Source organism: Lichenostomus cassidix, chromosome 2 (genome assembly GCF_008360975.1).
Source record: "Lichenostomus cassidix isolate B80296 chromosome 2, HeHo_3.0, whole genome shotgun sequence".
In the NCBI taxonomy this organism is placed as follows: Eukaryota; Metazoa; Chordata; class Aves; order Passeriformes; family Meliphagidae; genus Lichenostomus; species Lichenostomus cassidix.
Genome location: NC_139482.1, coordinates 24,721,236 through 24,737,227, shown reverse-complemented (window position 1 = coordinate 24,737,227; position 15,992 = coordinate 24,721,236). Strand labels below are relative to the sequence as shown.

At 38.0% G+C, this 15,992-nt stretch overlaps 1 protein-coding gene across 4 annotated transcripts in view; it reads left to right on the top strand.

Moving 5' to 3' along the window:
- The window catches only part of SLC25A13 (solute carrier family 25 member 13), a 102,126-nt gene that overhangs the window by 13,779 nt on the left and 72,355 nt on the right, over positions 1–15,992 (top strand). For all 4 annotated transcript variants that reach the window (XM_085050769.1, XM_085050768.1, XM_085050767.1 and 1 more), the window contains 2 exons: positions 8,896–8,949; positions 13,555–13,697. In XM_085050769.1, coding sequence (XP_084906895.1) covers positions 8,896–8,949; positions 13,555–13,697 — 197 coding nt within the window. The remainder of the gene's footprint in view (positions 1–8,895; positions 8,950–13,554; positions 13,698–15,992) is intronic.

Genomic DNA, 15,992 nt, shown 5'->3' with positions numbered 1-15,992 from the left:
AAGATATGCACAGAAAGACTGCCAAATACACTTGTTTTCCTTCAGTGTTTTTAGGAAGTTTTATACAGAATATGTGCCTACAATTCTTTTGTGGCTTTGAAAACCTGGGGGTACTTTGTTGTGTATGACCCACAATTTGATGAAAGGGGTATGTAATGAAAACTAGTGTGAGATCTCCTGGTTTTTTCTCTTCACTGAAGACTTTCTGGGGTAGTGCAGGCTATGAAAGCTGTGCAGTGGAATCACTCATTGATCACTCCATGGTTTTTTTTATGTAAAGCATTAATCTTTTGTCTTTCAAAGGGCTGGATCAACTGGCCAGAAAGTAGTTTCTTGGAATTCTGCTACAGTTTTGACAGTTGGTGCTAAAAAGTAGGATACTATGGGATGGTGGTCATGCTGTTCTGAATTAATTTTGTGATGTCCATGTGTTGACATCAACCCAAGCGTCCAAGGAATAACATGGAAGAGCTCCTGGTTACAGAGACATTAAAAGAATAGTGCTAGATTTTCACTAGTGTCTTAAACACCACTCTGTGTTTGTTAATCTGGTATTTTTAGAGTTTAGTTTGACTGCAATGACCTCAAAGAAAATAGAAATCTCTTTCTTGGAAAAAAAATGGTTTTATGCTGTTTTCCCCTCTGCTAAAAATGCTTTCCTGAAAGTAATTTTAAGAATTTTATTTTTAAATTCCTGTCTTTAAATCAAAATGTTCAATTTGACATCATCATCATTATTTCCACTGCAACCAAGTGATCTCACAAAAACATTCTGAGGGTAATGCAGTAGAAGTAAATTTAATGTTTTAATGAAATAGTTATTGCTTTATGCAAATATCTGTGATAAAATAGACTCACAGATGAGAAGCCAAAATCATTCAAGCTAAAATCAGAATAGTTTGTAATTAAAATGTATTAAAATGCTGCAAATGTTTCCGTGGTTTCTTAAGGAGATGAGAAGATTTTAATTATTGTTGTCAGGTATCTTACAACTTATGTGAATTATGGAGAGTTATTGTGAACTCTTTAAAAATTTTGATTGAGGTGTGGCAAGTCAATGGCAGACAAACCCCTTGGATTATAGTCACTGCCTTACACAAGCAATATAGGTCTTCACTGGATTATTTTTTATTCCCACATGAAACTGTAAATTATTTCCAAGTACCCTCTTTGATAGCTTCACCTTTCAGTTCAGAGCTTTAGCAAGAATGAAGGTCACACAACCACAGTGTCCCATGGCAACTGTGTAATCTGCTAATATTTAAACATCAGGCAATTGTTTGTTGTTAATATTGAAGGTAAGAATTGTGAAATAAAATGTTAAACTGCCTTTACTTTGTACTCCCTGTCTTCAGGGAGATTATGTAATAATTTTAAACTAAAACCCATATAATGCGAGTTGAACAAACAGTGATACCCTTGCTTACAGACAAAACAGAGTATGTTTGTAAACACATATTTTGGTGTATGTATTTTGAGATGACAGGTTAAAATCTTTACGGGAGAGAGATACTTTTTAATGTGAAAGTCCAGGTTTTCCATAGTCAGAGGTTGATTAGCATGGGTATGTGGGATAGGTGACTGTGACTTGGCTTTCACAGGCCATAGCTGTGCTTCCCATGACCCAATATGCTACTGTGGTGAGTGCTCTAGGGACGGAAAAAAAGAAAAACAACCTATTTTTTGTTTGTTTCAGTTAGCACAGTGTTATCATTTGCCCAAATATGTGTTGGAATGCTCCTGTTTTTTCATTAGCTATGAGGAAGGGTTCCTGACAACAGGACTTTGGCTTTTCTTTGAGTCTCACTATTTATAGCCTTTAACAATTTTACTTGGTGTGTGTGATGTTGTTTCCCTTGTGCAGGTGTCATTTGTTCTTTTTAAGGTTGTAGATTGGATCCATACATACGTAAGGATTCATGCCCACTCCCACACCCTTCCCAGTTCTCTGAGATGCTGATGTGTAGCAAGTTGAATAGATGGAATTGATTATAAATAGGGTCTTGAAAAGTAAACTTCTGTCTTCAAAGAAGAAAACACAACACAGAAACAAAACACATATACCTGTTAGTTATTCCTATATACGTCCTGTCATGCAATTATTAGTCAGGACGTGTAATGTATAGGAACTTTTCAAAAGATGAACATGAGGCAGTTGATGTCTTGAGCTTATGGTCAGTGCACTGGTTGTGCAGTAGCACTGTTGTAGCAAAACATGCGCTGGGAGAATCAAAAGGGAGTCTGTAATCTGGGCTGCGGTAGCCACCAAATATGTTTTATCCGGTTCATAATTCTTAGATATCCCTCTGTTTCCAAAAGGTGTCAGGAGGCAAAGTGGAGAGCAATGTAGCAGCATTAGCATCTGTAATCTCATCCATCTATGGTGAGCAGAAGTGGGTATGTTTGAAAAATACCCATGACTGGATGAAAATGTCATTTGACCATTCTCAGTAGCGTATTTGAAAATAAACTTTTTAATTGAAGGACCCCTTATATATCTTATGTGTAATTCTTACATTCTTCAAGTGAGCAGCGATCTCTGGTTTGCTGAGATATATTGCAACCCGTTAACATTGCATAATGGCCATCACAGCATAGCTTGCTTCTGTATCTTTGGATCACTGTCCTGAAGATATCTGAGTGAAAATGTGTTGTAGAACAGCTGTGAGACAGTAGGGAATATTGCTGTGAGGGAGAAGATACAGACTATGGTAGCACTTTATGATGGATCGGTAGAGTGATTGGAGAGCTGAGCTTTTTCTGATAGTAACCTGATAAGTGGAAGAAATTTCTGTTTTTAACAAAGTTTTGGTTTTCAGGTTCAGTTTCTTACTGTAGTGTAGTGCATCGATTTTTGTTGCAGGAATGACAGCAGTTGTATCCTTGTCCTAGTCTGGAGGCAGACTATAATGTAATAGTCCCGTTTGTTCCTAACTCCATTTTCTAATAAGTGCTTAAAGTTCGGAGTGGTTTGTATTGGCCACAGTATGGTGCTTTTCCCTTTAGTTAAATGATTTTGCTGAGCAATGGCAATGCCTAGCGATTTTTACCTTTGTATTGGGGTAGTTTTATTGTCCTTCTGTTTTCCAGGTCTTTAAATGTGAAAATTGTAGAAGTACACAGTCTAAATGTATTTTTACGTAGAATCAATTAGCTAATCTTGGAAATTCTTGTAGCAATTTTTCTTAAGATATGTACTACTCCTACCTTGGTTTCTGTACCTGCTTGGGAGTGTTAGACAACTGGAGAAGGATTTTCCTCTGTGTAAATAATTGATAACTGTGTGTTGGTCCCCGATCAGTTTGTGTGCAAAAATACTATGGTTCATTGGGAATCTCTTTGTGTGAGAACCATTGTAGGAACAAGCCATCTGCATTTGCTCTGGGACTTTGAATGTAGGATCAAAGCTAGAAGGTAATTGCACAATAAAGTAGGTTTGTTAGCTTTGATGCACTTGGGGGAAGTGAGGCTTCCACTTACCGTGGTACAGAAGACTGGGAATTGCCCAGAGATTTATAATTATGGTGAAGATGGATGTGAATAGTTTTGCTTGAGATTTGCTGTCTCTGTTAGCTAACAAATTTGTTTTGCTTCAACAGTGTGTGGAGTAGACTCAGCACAACTGTCTAGTTTCAGCAGTGTTTATTCTGTATCTCTGCAGGCTGAATCAGTCTGTAGGCTCTGAAAAGACTTTGTTGATTATTGTTAATAGCATTCATTTATCTTAGCTTCGCTAGGTGTTATTAGACAAAGGAATGCAATAACTGCTACCTAGTCTAGGGTTAGACTTTTGCAAAGTGTAGTTGTAATGTTTGACTGTGAGGATCAGAACTGTTTTTAGAAAAGAAAGGTTTTGTGTCAAGGCTGATTGTGCTCAGACTGATCAGACTGAATGTACCTACCTGCTTGGTAGTTACCAACTTGTCTTGCAGTTCTTCTTGCCCTAACCCTTTGGGCAGATATGCCAAATGCCATCTGAACTGTATTTTCCCAGGAGAAATACTTGGTTCACTGTCAAGGAGCCTTCTGTTGAGAAGGTTTTTGATCTGCATTCGGTGCCAGCTCTCCTTGCAGTTGTCTGATTCTCTGCTTGGTGAGCTGGTCCACGTCTTGCTTGAAATCTTCCTTGTAATGTCAAGTTCTGCACAGTTCACTTTCCATTGCAGATCAGAGTCAAGTTCTTTTACTGCAGAAGGAATGGCAGTCCTTTTGCTGAGGTGAGAATGTGCATGTTGGACTAACAGAAAATGCTTATTGAGGCAGCTGAAACAGGAGACAGTGCCCTGTACAGTTGCTGGTGCAGACCACTTGTAACTTAAGGTGTGGATGTGATGATAGAAAGTGACCAAAGAGAGTTGCTACGTTACAAGAATAATTATATATGTTTGTGGTAGTATTAGTCTAAATATGGAAGGAAGATTATCCTCATCTATGTAAATAAATTAATTAATTTTATTAAAATAAAAACTGGAATGTTGTTTTAGTGTAATACTTAAACATTATTAATAGGTTTCAAACTTGTCCAGTAACTGGGCTTTAACTGGTTTCTGATATTCCAGTCATTCATTTAAACAAGAATGCAAGGTCAAACCCTAGTTTGATCTCCCTTGGAGTTGCACATTTGAAGTGTATATGTATACTTTTAGCCAGAAGGAAACATTACAATGATCTAATCTGACCTCTTACATAAACTGGGCCACATGTTTTGAGTCTTACAGGTGGACTCAATAACTTGTGATGAAACTAAAGAATACCCCTGGAAGACATGAGGTTTCAATTTTAATTTGAAGTCTTTTAGTGGTGCCAAATACATTGCATTCTTAAGAATGGATGAAATTCTGAAAAACAATCTTAATTTCAACACAAGCTTCAAGAGCTTGTGATCACTTGTTGAGCCTTTCATCAAGCATCTTATCTCTGTATGTGTCTGTAGATGGTGTACTCTAGAATTAAACAGACTGAGCTCACCACTGTCAGCGCTGCCACAGCTCTGGCTCTCTGGAGAATGACTGCTGTCCAGCATCTTACCTTGGTGTCAGGAGTTGTTAAAGATGTTGAGGTGGAGGGGGCAACCTTACCTCTGTCAACTTGCTCCTTCACATCTGAGTTGTATTCAGATTAAACCAAGAGAAAGAAAAAAAAATGAGATGTTTATTTCTCATCTTTGGTTACGATGTGCTGTTGTCGCAATAAACTTTTTGGAATATTGTAGGAATTCCCAAATATTCCTAGATCCTAATCACCTTTCTACTCTATCCAGACTGTATTTACCAAAGTGATCTTTGCCATAAAGGTGAGAAAATGAGATGTTATATTTTTGCCATTAGGTTAATGCTATATTGGCATTAATTCTGATTTTCCTACTACCTTTTTTCTTTCTTGCCCACCCATGTTGTTCCTCTTTACTGGATGCAGCACCCTTGCTATGTTATTAATCTTTTTGTGTCTTTTGATACCATACACTCTTTGACAACCTGTTTCTTCTACCTTGTGTGCGACAAATATATTAATAGGATTGGTTGGAAATGTAAGATAATTTTCTTTGATTCTCAATGCATTGTTTTCTTGTGTTGTGGTACAGTTATATTTTTCTGGAAAGACTGTTTGCATTTAATTTTGAATATGAAAGTGGGACTGAAAATTCATACCTGTGTAAATTGAGCATAAGTCAAAGAGGAGAAAAGAGGTCTGCTGGGGAAAATGGGCTGAAGTTAAGGTCAAGGTAGGTGCAAGGGAGTCTAAAATATGAAGAGCTCCAGCATGCAAATCAATCTGTGTGTTACTGTCTCTCACAGAGCTTTCTCTTTCTTTTTGCACCCTTTGTTGAATGTTACTGCTAATGGGAGGGATATTGCCTGTTCTGTCTCATTCTTCATATATGTTACAGCACACATACACACAGTGTGTTGGTAAAGACTTTCAGGTGTCTATCTCAGGAATGAAAATTTCTGCTGATATTTTCTATACATTATCGCAGTCTTTCCTGTAGAATATTCTAACTTGGTTATAGTCCTGTGCTTCAGTTGCTGTACTCCCTGTTGTCTCCTGGGTTTTTTAATTACAAATGTTGTTTTTTGGAGAGCTTTCTTCACTGAACCTTGATTAATAGAGGTTGCTGTTTTAAGTGTTAGTATCTGTTACATAGCATTTCTTTGTAAAGAGCAATAACAAACATTATCACCCTCAGGTCTCCTTTATCAAATGCCTTCTCATACCACGAGAGAGGTGTTAGACCTGCCACCTCATAGCTGGTTTTATCTTTATGGAGCGAAGATGGAAGCAAAATGGAGAATTCTCTCCGGTAACTAAACACATCACCTAAGCCCAGTTAGGTGAGAGTCAGTAAATATCCCCTGAGTTGACTGGAGGAGAAGCAGTCACCACTTGTCTGTGGTGACTTTTCATCAAGCTTGCTACCTGTCAGCTTGCAGTCTTGTTAGCATCGGGTTACTTAGCCCTTCAACTGTTGACATGATAATTTACAGAATGGTATGGAAAGTGATATTTTGACCTTTTCTAGAGTGGGAATCTTCTAGTAACACCTGTCGTCAGGATCAGTTTTTATGTCTGTGTGTGCAGCTTCAACCTTGCCCATGGCTGGGTATGGATGAAAAGCTGAATTAAATACTTGTTTTAGCACTGGTAGGGCTGCATTAGCATCAATCTTCCTGAAGTTCTCATGTAATGTAATAGAGGCTCTTTTCCTAAATATGGATCAGATACACCTTTCAGAATGGACATTGGTAGATGTCACATGGATGCCCCAATTAACATGGTGTTAACCATGCCTTTCCACTCCTGTTTACCAGGAAATGGAAGAATGTGAAAGTAGACTGTGGGAAATGGAGAAAAGCCATAGTATGCAGCCACTGCTTGAGCTGCCTGTCTGCAGTCCTGTGCATTCATTGACCTGAGCAATTTCAGCCTGTCTTTCAGTATATGGTTTGAAGAAATTAACTGTAAAAAACACCACTCAAATTGTCCCATAATCAAAAGGAGGCTGAAAAATAGCAGCAGGCCTGAGAGCACACCTCCCAGGTTTCTCAAGGTTGTTAATATCAGTGAAACTAAAGGAAAATGAGTGTAAGTTCATGTACCTTTTCCTTTGGTTCTTTTCTCTGGTTTCTTTAGGCTTGGCTTTCTGTGACAGTATAAAATTTAAACTTTAAGACAGATGAAGTATGATACTGATTTATATTTAATGGCTATAGGTATTTGAAGTGTCTTTCCTTTGCGTGTGTAGTGGCAAGGTTCTGGATTGAAGCATCTTGGAAATGTTATTCTTTTTCTTTCCCAGAAGTTCCTAGTTGCTCTAGACTACCAGATTTTTACAAATGGGGTTAAATTAAATCTCTGCTCACAGTCGTTATATTTGGGACAGCTTGCACTTTAGAAAACACACATTTTTATATTCTCAGCTTCAAAATTACACTTTGATTATTTGCAACTGCTTTCAGGGAGATTTCTGTGCAGACGCAGAATTGGGACTCAGCTGTGGACTTTGTGTCGAGTCCTGGCATAGGTGTGGTTTTTCCCTTAAAAAAGGCCTTCTAAAATTTTATAAGAAACCTTAATCATACACTTTTCTTAAAATACTCTGGATTTTGTTTTGGTTTGTTTTTTACTTTTCCTGTTTTGTTGTTGTTTGTTTGTTTGTTTAATGTTTTTTGTGGGTTTTTTTTGTCTTTTGTAGTTTTTAAATGACCCATTTAGGGTCAAGACAAATTTACTGAAGATTTGTCTTTAAGTGTACATGTGAGGATATAATGCTGTTGTACAGACTTACACAGACTCCTTTCATTTTCTGCAGTAGACCATTGTGCTGTTGGAAATGCACTGGGGTCACATTTGCCTTTACAGTCTACCATTACTCATAAGAGTAAGGAAAGTAAGGCAGTGTTTTATTGATAACATTTCTGACATTTAATTCTTAAGTGAGGTTAAGATTGTATGTCTTGTCCTTTGGCTGTTTATTCCCCATTACAGAGATATTCTCACAAGGTTTTTGAAAATCCAGGTTTGCTTGCAATGTATTTTTTTAAAATTTGGAATAGATTGATGTTCTGAATTGACTTATCAGATGATGGTTATTATGTTAGCAAGCAAGATTTTATCAAAGTGTCCTGAAGAAGGAAAGGGAAACTATAGCAGGCACAGACTGAGGGGATGAATCCGCTTACTGCCAAAAGCATCAAAAGGGTAGTATGGTATGTCAACCAGGCTAATACTGATGGACTTAATCCACAGTGGGTTGAATATTTTTTGATTCAGTGTTTTGGAAAAAAAAAAATAATTACTTTGGGCTTGTGGTGATAAATGTAGCTTAGATTTTAGTTGGAACTTGTTAATTGTCTGATTAGCAGAAAAATGTAGATACTCTGCATTCTGAATTCACCTCATTAAAAAGATCTATGTTGTAAGTTTAAAAAGGTATGTTCAATAAAACAAATAATTACATTGAAATTCAGTCTTCTATGGAGCTGCTTTCTTGAACAAGTTTGTGAGTCTGAGTATTTAATTGTTGCCATTTATCAGTTGTGGACTTCATATGGTACTCTGAAAAGGTGCTGGAAGTGTAAAAATCTATGGTAAAGATGGTATAATGCTGAATCCCAGCAAAGAGGTATGTTATAAAGGTTTGATTCTTGAATGTCTTTATGACTTGTTAATGTGTGCTTGTTTAAGAGTTGCAGGGTTGCATAAAAAATGTTGAATAACTTTACGTAAGTATGAAATGGATAAAATAAGCATGACCAGTTAAAGCAGTACCTAATTTATCTAAGGTGAACATTTATTTTCATCACTCATTCTGTTGTTTGTCTTCTTGTTTTTAAATGACACTTTGACATCTTTTGTATAAATTATGCCTATTAATGTAATTGTATTTACTTGTAGGTGGCTCTAACCAAAAGAGCTGATCCAGCTGAGTTGAAAACAATATTTTTGAAGGTATGTGTAAAGTAAATATTTTACTCTTTCTGCTTAAATTTTTCATATCTTTTGCTCCTTTATTGCAGCATACAACTCTTGATAGTTTTTTCCAACCATTAATCATTCACTGTATTATTACCATGTTAGACTTAAATACCATTATCAGAATTGAACAATGCACACCAAGAAGTCAGATATATTCCTGAGTGATTATTGTATTGACTCGGAAGTATTGCTATCTTACAAAAAACCCACATTGTTCAGAGAATGTGGTGGGAGTTTCAGTAATGTTCCTACATGTGGTAAAATGTTCGTGTAGACACCTTACTGTTAGATGATTTGGTAAACTTTCTTCTTCCATCCTTGCATGCATCCTTCCTTCCTTTAGAGTTACCTCTGCTTCTCTAATTTGTAGAAGTGTTGGGAAGATCACCTTGTGAAGTGCTGACCATATTTATTATTTAACTGAAATTCCTTCTCTGTTGGCCTGCTATGGAAAGCATGCAAGTAAAGAAATGACTCGTACTGGCTTATATACTTGAGAGAAGCATGCTTTAGTGTTTTGCTGGAAACTGGGAGGTGATTCTCCAGCCCTACTCCATTCTTGTGAGAACCCACCTGGAGTGATGCATCCAGCTCTGGAACTCCCAGTGTAAGACAGACGTGAATCTGTTGGAGAGAGTCCAGAGGAGGGTCACAAAGACGATCACAGTGCCGGAGCACCTCTCCTGTGAAGACAGACTGAGAGTTGGGATTGCTCAGCCTGGAGAAGAGATGTCTCCAGGGAGGCCTTACTGCAGACTTTCAGTACTTGAAGGGAGCTTACAAGTAATCTGGAGAGGGACATTTTACAAGTACAGGGATATTTCACAAGAGCATGTCGTGGTAGGACAAAAGGGAATGACTTTAAACTGAAACAGAGTAGGCTTAGATTAAGGAAGTAAGGAAGAAACTCTTACTGTGAGGGTGGTGAAACCCCAGAAAAGCTTGTCCCGAGAAATTGTGGATGTCCCATCCCTTGTAGTGTTCAAGGCCAGATTGGATGGGGCTTTGGGTAACCTGGTCTAATGGAATGCGTGTGCTCTCATGGTAGGGAGGTTGGAACTAGATGATCTTTAAGGTCCTTTCCAACCCAAAGTATTCTATGATTTTGTGAAATTTTATTTCTTTGACCCATTTTCATAAACTTAAATAACTATTTCTAGCCTTTTTTAAGATTTATTAATACAGTGTCTGAGTAGATTTGGTATTCTGTGTTAAAAAAAAAGAGTACAGAAATTCACAGTTCTGGAAAATAAATACGGGGTAGATGCCACAGTGCTGTTAGAGAGCTGTTGTATCTGAATAATTTTTATGGACGTATTGAGTGCCTTAGAGAGCTCCTAGCTTTCCAGTTTCTTTCCTTCACCTTTGATCTCTCCAGCATCATACCCCACTCTCCATGTACTTCTTGGTATTTTTTTCATTGTCCCTTGTGAGCTATTATTAACAAAATGTGTAGGTGTCACAAGGTATATTGCCAGCATTTGTAGTTTTATCATATACTGTCAGTATTTATAGCTCTGAAATCAGATTTTCAGCTGAGAAAGCCAGGATTTAACTTATTAAGTCCTGGAACTTGTATCACCAGGAGAGCAAAAAGACTCTTGAAAAAGAAGGGGTTATGTGGTTTACAGAGGTAAGTACTTGAAGAGCAGGAGCAGGGCAGCAGAAAAGGCAGACAGGAAGTAGACCCACTGACCTGAGAAGATAGTAACATTGAGGAAGGAAATAAACACACTAGAGAAAAGCCTGGTCCCTTCTGAAATGTGAGGTGATCCTCAGTTGGAGCGTGGGGAGGTCGGGTAGTTGGTTTGCTGAGAATAGTGTGATAGTTGTTTCCTACCTGCCTGTGGGTATTCATCTCTCTTGCATTTCTGAAGATTGTAACTTCCTCAGCCTTCTGTTTTGGTGGACTGAATGGGTCGTAGTTGAACACACTAAATGCCACCTCTGGCTTTTCTTCCTCTTTCGCTCCCCCTTCCACTAAAAAGAAGGGGTCCCAGTAAAGTGGAGTAATGAAATAGGAGCTAAATGTTTTGTTCAGTGTAATGCAGACTTGTCGTGTAGCTTATTGCCAAGAAGGAAAAATGGTGAGTGAATGTGTTATGTTGTTTCATGCTCTACAGATAAGTGATGGCCAGAGTGTTAATTAAGCTTCTTCAGTGGAGAACCCAAACAGTTGCTTCTGCAGATTGTGGAAGTTCACTTACAAAATAATTTGACAAGCATTCTTTTCTACTTCAATTAAGAGTTAAAAAATATGATTGCCATGTAGGAATGGTACCCACAGTGTAGAAATAAATATGAAACTATCAGTTTAAATGCAGCTGAGTGCAGTCAACTTTTAGCATATTTAATATGTCAAATCCCCAATAAAATGTTTGCAAATCTTACTTAAAATGGGGTTGAACTTGTTATTACTTGTCTATCTAAAATGTATGTAAATAGGTTACCAAAAACCCATTAAGTACTATTATGTAATATCGAATTCTCTGTGGGTATAATTGTCAAAGTGGGGGAAAATAAAATTGTAAAGAACCAATTTTTAAATGTTGTTCCTCCAAAACAAATAGAATTGATGTTTTTTTCTTTTTGTTATGATAATTTCCAAGAGTACTTCTACTTCTTCTAAGTCTTCTAACATAACCCCTAAGAGATTAGGTTTTAGTCAAAGTGATCAAGCTGACATTTTTCAAGGTCATTTTCTATATGTAGTGTAGAGTACGTGATTGGATTTCAAACACAGTCGAGTAAATCACAATGACAAGAAACAGGGGGACACTGAAACCTTGCGCTGTTTTCTGTTATTGAGTGCACTAGCAGGGGGTTAGCCTGGATGAAAAAAAAGAAATATAGAAGCATAGGCTGTCTGACTTACTTGATTTGTTTCTCAATAGCAGCTGTGTTAAAAGTTTCTGAGGCTGGGATTCTGAAGGATTCTGTCTCTCTGCAAATGATTACATTGAAATCAATTGATCTGTTAGTTCTCATAAAAGTGTACAATTCAAAATTCCTTGCAGTGTAGCAGCTGAAAAGCTTGTGTTACACTGTCTATTGAAACAGGAATCCTTTAGTGCTAACCAATATATAGATGCCAAAGCAAGTTATGTTTTGTTTGGGCTTGTTTCTCTGAAGCCTTGTTTCTTGAAGATATTGCTGTACCTGAAAATGGTATTTATATAGCACTAGAGGAAAATAATCTACTTACTGTAGCACTTTGGCATCCCTCTGAGAGTTATATGCCTACAGCAGTATAACGGTACGCTGCAGGCACCAGTATGAAATGAAAACTGGCAGTTTTTGTCCCTTAGCAGAGCCATAGTAATGTGAAAGAAAATGTCTTTGAAATACACTACAAAATAGTGATAGGCATCTAATTTATTTATTACTTTAGTATGGATAATGCTTTGTGGGGAGCTGCAACAATAGTTTATCATCCTACCTTGCCTTAAAAAAAAAAGAGAGAAATTAGCAGTTTCCTTCCTGTTCTCAGTGCACTTTTGTTATCCCAAGATAGACCTGTTTCCCTTAAAGCTAACACGTTGCATGGTTCTGCAAATGTTGCCTGGGATTTCTTTTCCTCTTAATGATTGTCCTTATCCTTTTTCTTTTCTTAAAATCCATTCTTTTTAGGGTTGATTTCAAATTTGACCTTCTGCAGAAAACAAGGACTTTAAAAATTGAGGGATGACATAGGAATGAGGGTAGGGATAGTAACAAAGGGAATTAAAAAAATTTATTTCAATATTATCTTTAAAAAATGTTAGTATTACTTTTATTTGTAACAGATTACTGGAGGCTTCCCCTGGGAGCAAATACACTTGGATCTGTCAGTAGCTGTTTTCTGAAGTAGTATGCCGCTAACTGTGTGTAAAAAGGGGATAATGTGTGGCAGGTGTTGGAACTCTTCTTGTTTCTGCAGCGTGCTGAACTGTCAAACTTCTTGTTTTTATGTTACATTTTTCTGCAAATGCAATTCTTTAGCCTCCTTTCAACACTTCAACCAAGGAGGAATATCTGTAGGTTCTCCTTTCCTTAAGGACCAGTCATGACTGGAGGTGATGCAGTGGAGTTCTTCAAAACAGCACCCCCAGGTGGACATGCCTTCGGGATCATTTGCTCCACTGGCATTTTGTGGGTGTAACCAACCCTGTCTTCTCATCCTGAAGTAGAGTGGCTAAATGAAGGAGTCATTTCAGATAGATGAGATGTGCTGCACTGCCCTACTGCTGTCAAAGTTGCAGAGGGCCCGAGATGCCACATGCATGCTTGCAAATGTGCTTGTGCTTCTTTTTCTACTTCAAAAACATATTCAGTATGGAGCATTTCTAGACTACTGTGGAGAAATTGTTGACATGACAATCTAAAAATCGTATGTCTGCCATTCGTTGTCTGGGTAGCCAAGCCTTCAGTTTCTCGAGTAGTCCCCTCTTTCCTGTGTGGGTCTAGGCTGTAGGTTCACTGGAGCAGAACTGTCATCTGTTCTAACAGAGGCTTGCTCCTGATTGGAAACTGTGGGTGGTGGTAATAAATGACTGGAGAGGATGTATTGAGGCACTAAATATTATATTAATTTAACAGTATGCAAGTGTGGAGAAAAATGGAGAATTCTTCATGTCTCCTAATGACTTTGTCACACGGTACCTGAAGATAATTGGAGATGGGTTGCCTAATGCAAGCACTGTGCAGCTCCTTGCAGGTGTGGTGGATCAGACAAAAGATGGGTAAGTGTTTTTTTGTGGTTTTGTTTTTGGGTTGGGGATGGGGGTGGAATAGAGGTTTGTAGCTGATTGGTTTATTTTTTTTCTTTTTCTGTTGTTCATTTAAAAATAAAAAAATACAAAACCGTTTTTTCAAAACAGTCTGATCCCTGAAGAATGGAGGGGGTCTGTTTTGTTTAGTTTTGTTGGTTTTTTTTTTTTTTTGCCCTGCAGATACATAAAGGAATATAGTATCTTTTAAGTGAAAAGAGTTGAAACAATGTTTTCAACTGCTCATACCATTTAGCGGTGCAAACCATTTTCTGTCTACTATGTATTTTTAATTCATGGAGCCTTTCATGTTTGTTGGCTGCCTCCTTTAACTCCTCCTTTTTTTTCCTTCCCCGCGTCTTTCTGTCTCTGTTTACTTTATGTATCTGTCACAAACACATTCAAATAGAAATCCAAAATAAGTTTAGCTGGTGTAGGAAGAGATCCTACAAAAAAAGTGTCCCTGCTTTGTTTTGCTGTGGCAGCGTTAAAGGTTTTTTGCTGCTGTGGTTTTCCTTCAAGAGGGGGGAGGAGCACCTAAGATATTTAGGGAGCTACTCCGCAATCTTGGGAAGACAGCAGTGAAGTTGGTTGCACATGGTTTGCATTTGAAAGGCTGACTTTGCCAATAGGCAAGATTAGCTACCCTTCCATCTTCCTTCCCCCTACTTTAATGAAATCCTAGCTTTTGCTTTTGGTACTTGCCCAGGCAAGCTGTCTCTTCACCCATATGAATGCATTTGTTGAACCCTCCCTTTAAAGTATCTTTAGAGAAACTTGAGAATAATTAGCTATGGACTTAAAGTGTGTAGTTGTGGCATTTTTAGCAGGCATGACTCATATCAGTGGTTGCAGAGAGTAAAATGTGAGAAATGTGAGATAAACAAAGCATGACTAGAGAAAGCAGTCTTCCTAGGGAACAGATGCAGGCATAACTAAGAAGTTTTGCAGTACTTTCTGTGCTTTCTTTTCTGCTCAGCCAGTCTCATGTATTTGGTAGCTGGGCACCTAAAACCTTGCAGATGAGTAAATGTGATGATTGCTACGCCAGTAAAAGAATTCAGTAAAAGGTTATGTTGGTAACATTGGCATCAAGAAAGCTGTGGCTTCAGATAGTGTTTGACTGAAAACGTTAACATTTCTCAGATTTCTTCCCTTGGTTTGCTGCCTGCAAAAACAGCATTTTCCAAATTACATGGCTTCAAATCCGTTTTGTAATAAGAAGATTGAGAACACAATCCATACCTTGTGATTTGGATCTCCCTCACAAACAGAAGCTGGTGTCAGGAAGAACAAAATGTAAAACTGTAGCCTATGTGAACTTGTTGACAAGTTGGGATTTCATAACTAGGCGTGATCTTGTAAGAGTTTTGCGGTGTAGTATTGAGGCTTCTAATTGCTGCTTTCTGCCATGGGTAAGGGTTGTTTCTGTAATCCGCACTGTGCAGTGACAGTTCATAATGTGTCTTTGGAGAGTCTCTTCTCAGTATTCAGGCTGTCTTCTTGTTTAGCTGCTACGCTAATATGTGAAAGAATGGAGAAAATTCAGAAAGTGATTAGCACCCATCTCTCTAACATGGCATTGTAGCTTTTTTTTGCCATGTGGCCCAGCAATTGTACCTTGTTCTCCTGGTGTGTAAAGTAATTTGCAGAGTGATCATTTAAGGCAAGGGTCAGCTGCTTTTTGGTTCCTGTAATGAAATCTCCTAGAGATGGCAACAGGACCTATTGGTCTTCTACTGAGTACCGCCAACTTGGCAGTCCAGAGTTCCCAGTTTTACAGTGAAGCACAAAACTACCTTTGTTAGTGTTCATTTTTAATAGGCTTGTCAGTGTTTAGAGGCTTACGTGTCTTTAAGGTCATGGGAGTCTGTTCAGTAATTTAGCATTTTTTCTGTTATAAAATGAAAGGTATCTTGCAAGAGCAATGACAAGTTAATTTTTTTGCAGTGTTAGTGACTTAAACTAGTGCAGTTCTGAAAATACTGCTAGTATATTTCCAGAAGCATTTATCCACTGTCTTGGATCTCTCTTGTGCTCTGAGGAAGCAGCTGTTGCTCATGACTGGTGAGTGACCACTGGTGAGTGACCACTTGTCACTAAAAGGGTTTGAGCCTCCACCAGGGTTGTTCCTAGCATTCTTTAGAATACTTTTAAATTCTTTCTGATTTTGCTGACAAGTTATGTATACATACCAGGTGTAATCAGTGCAAAATACGAAACTGGGTAAGTCACACAGCTGAAAGGCAGACAGCACAAGAGCTTCTG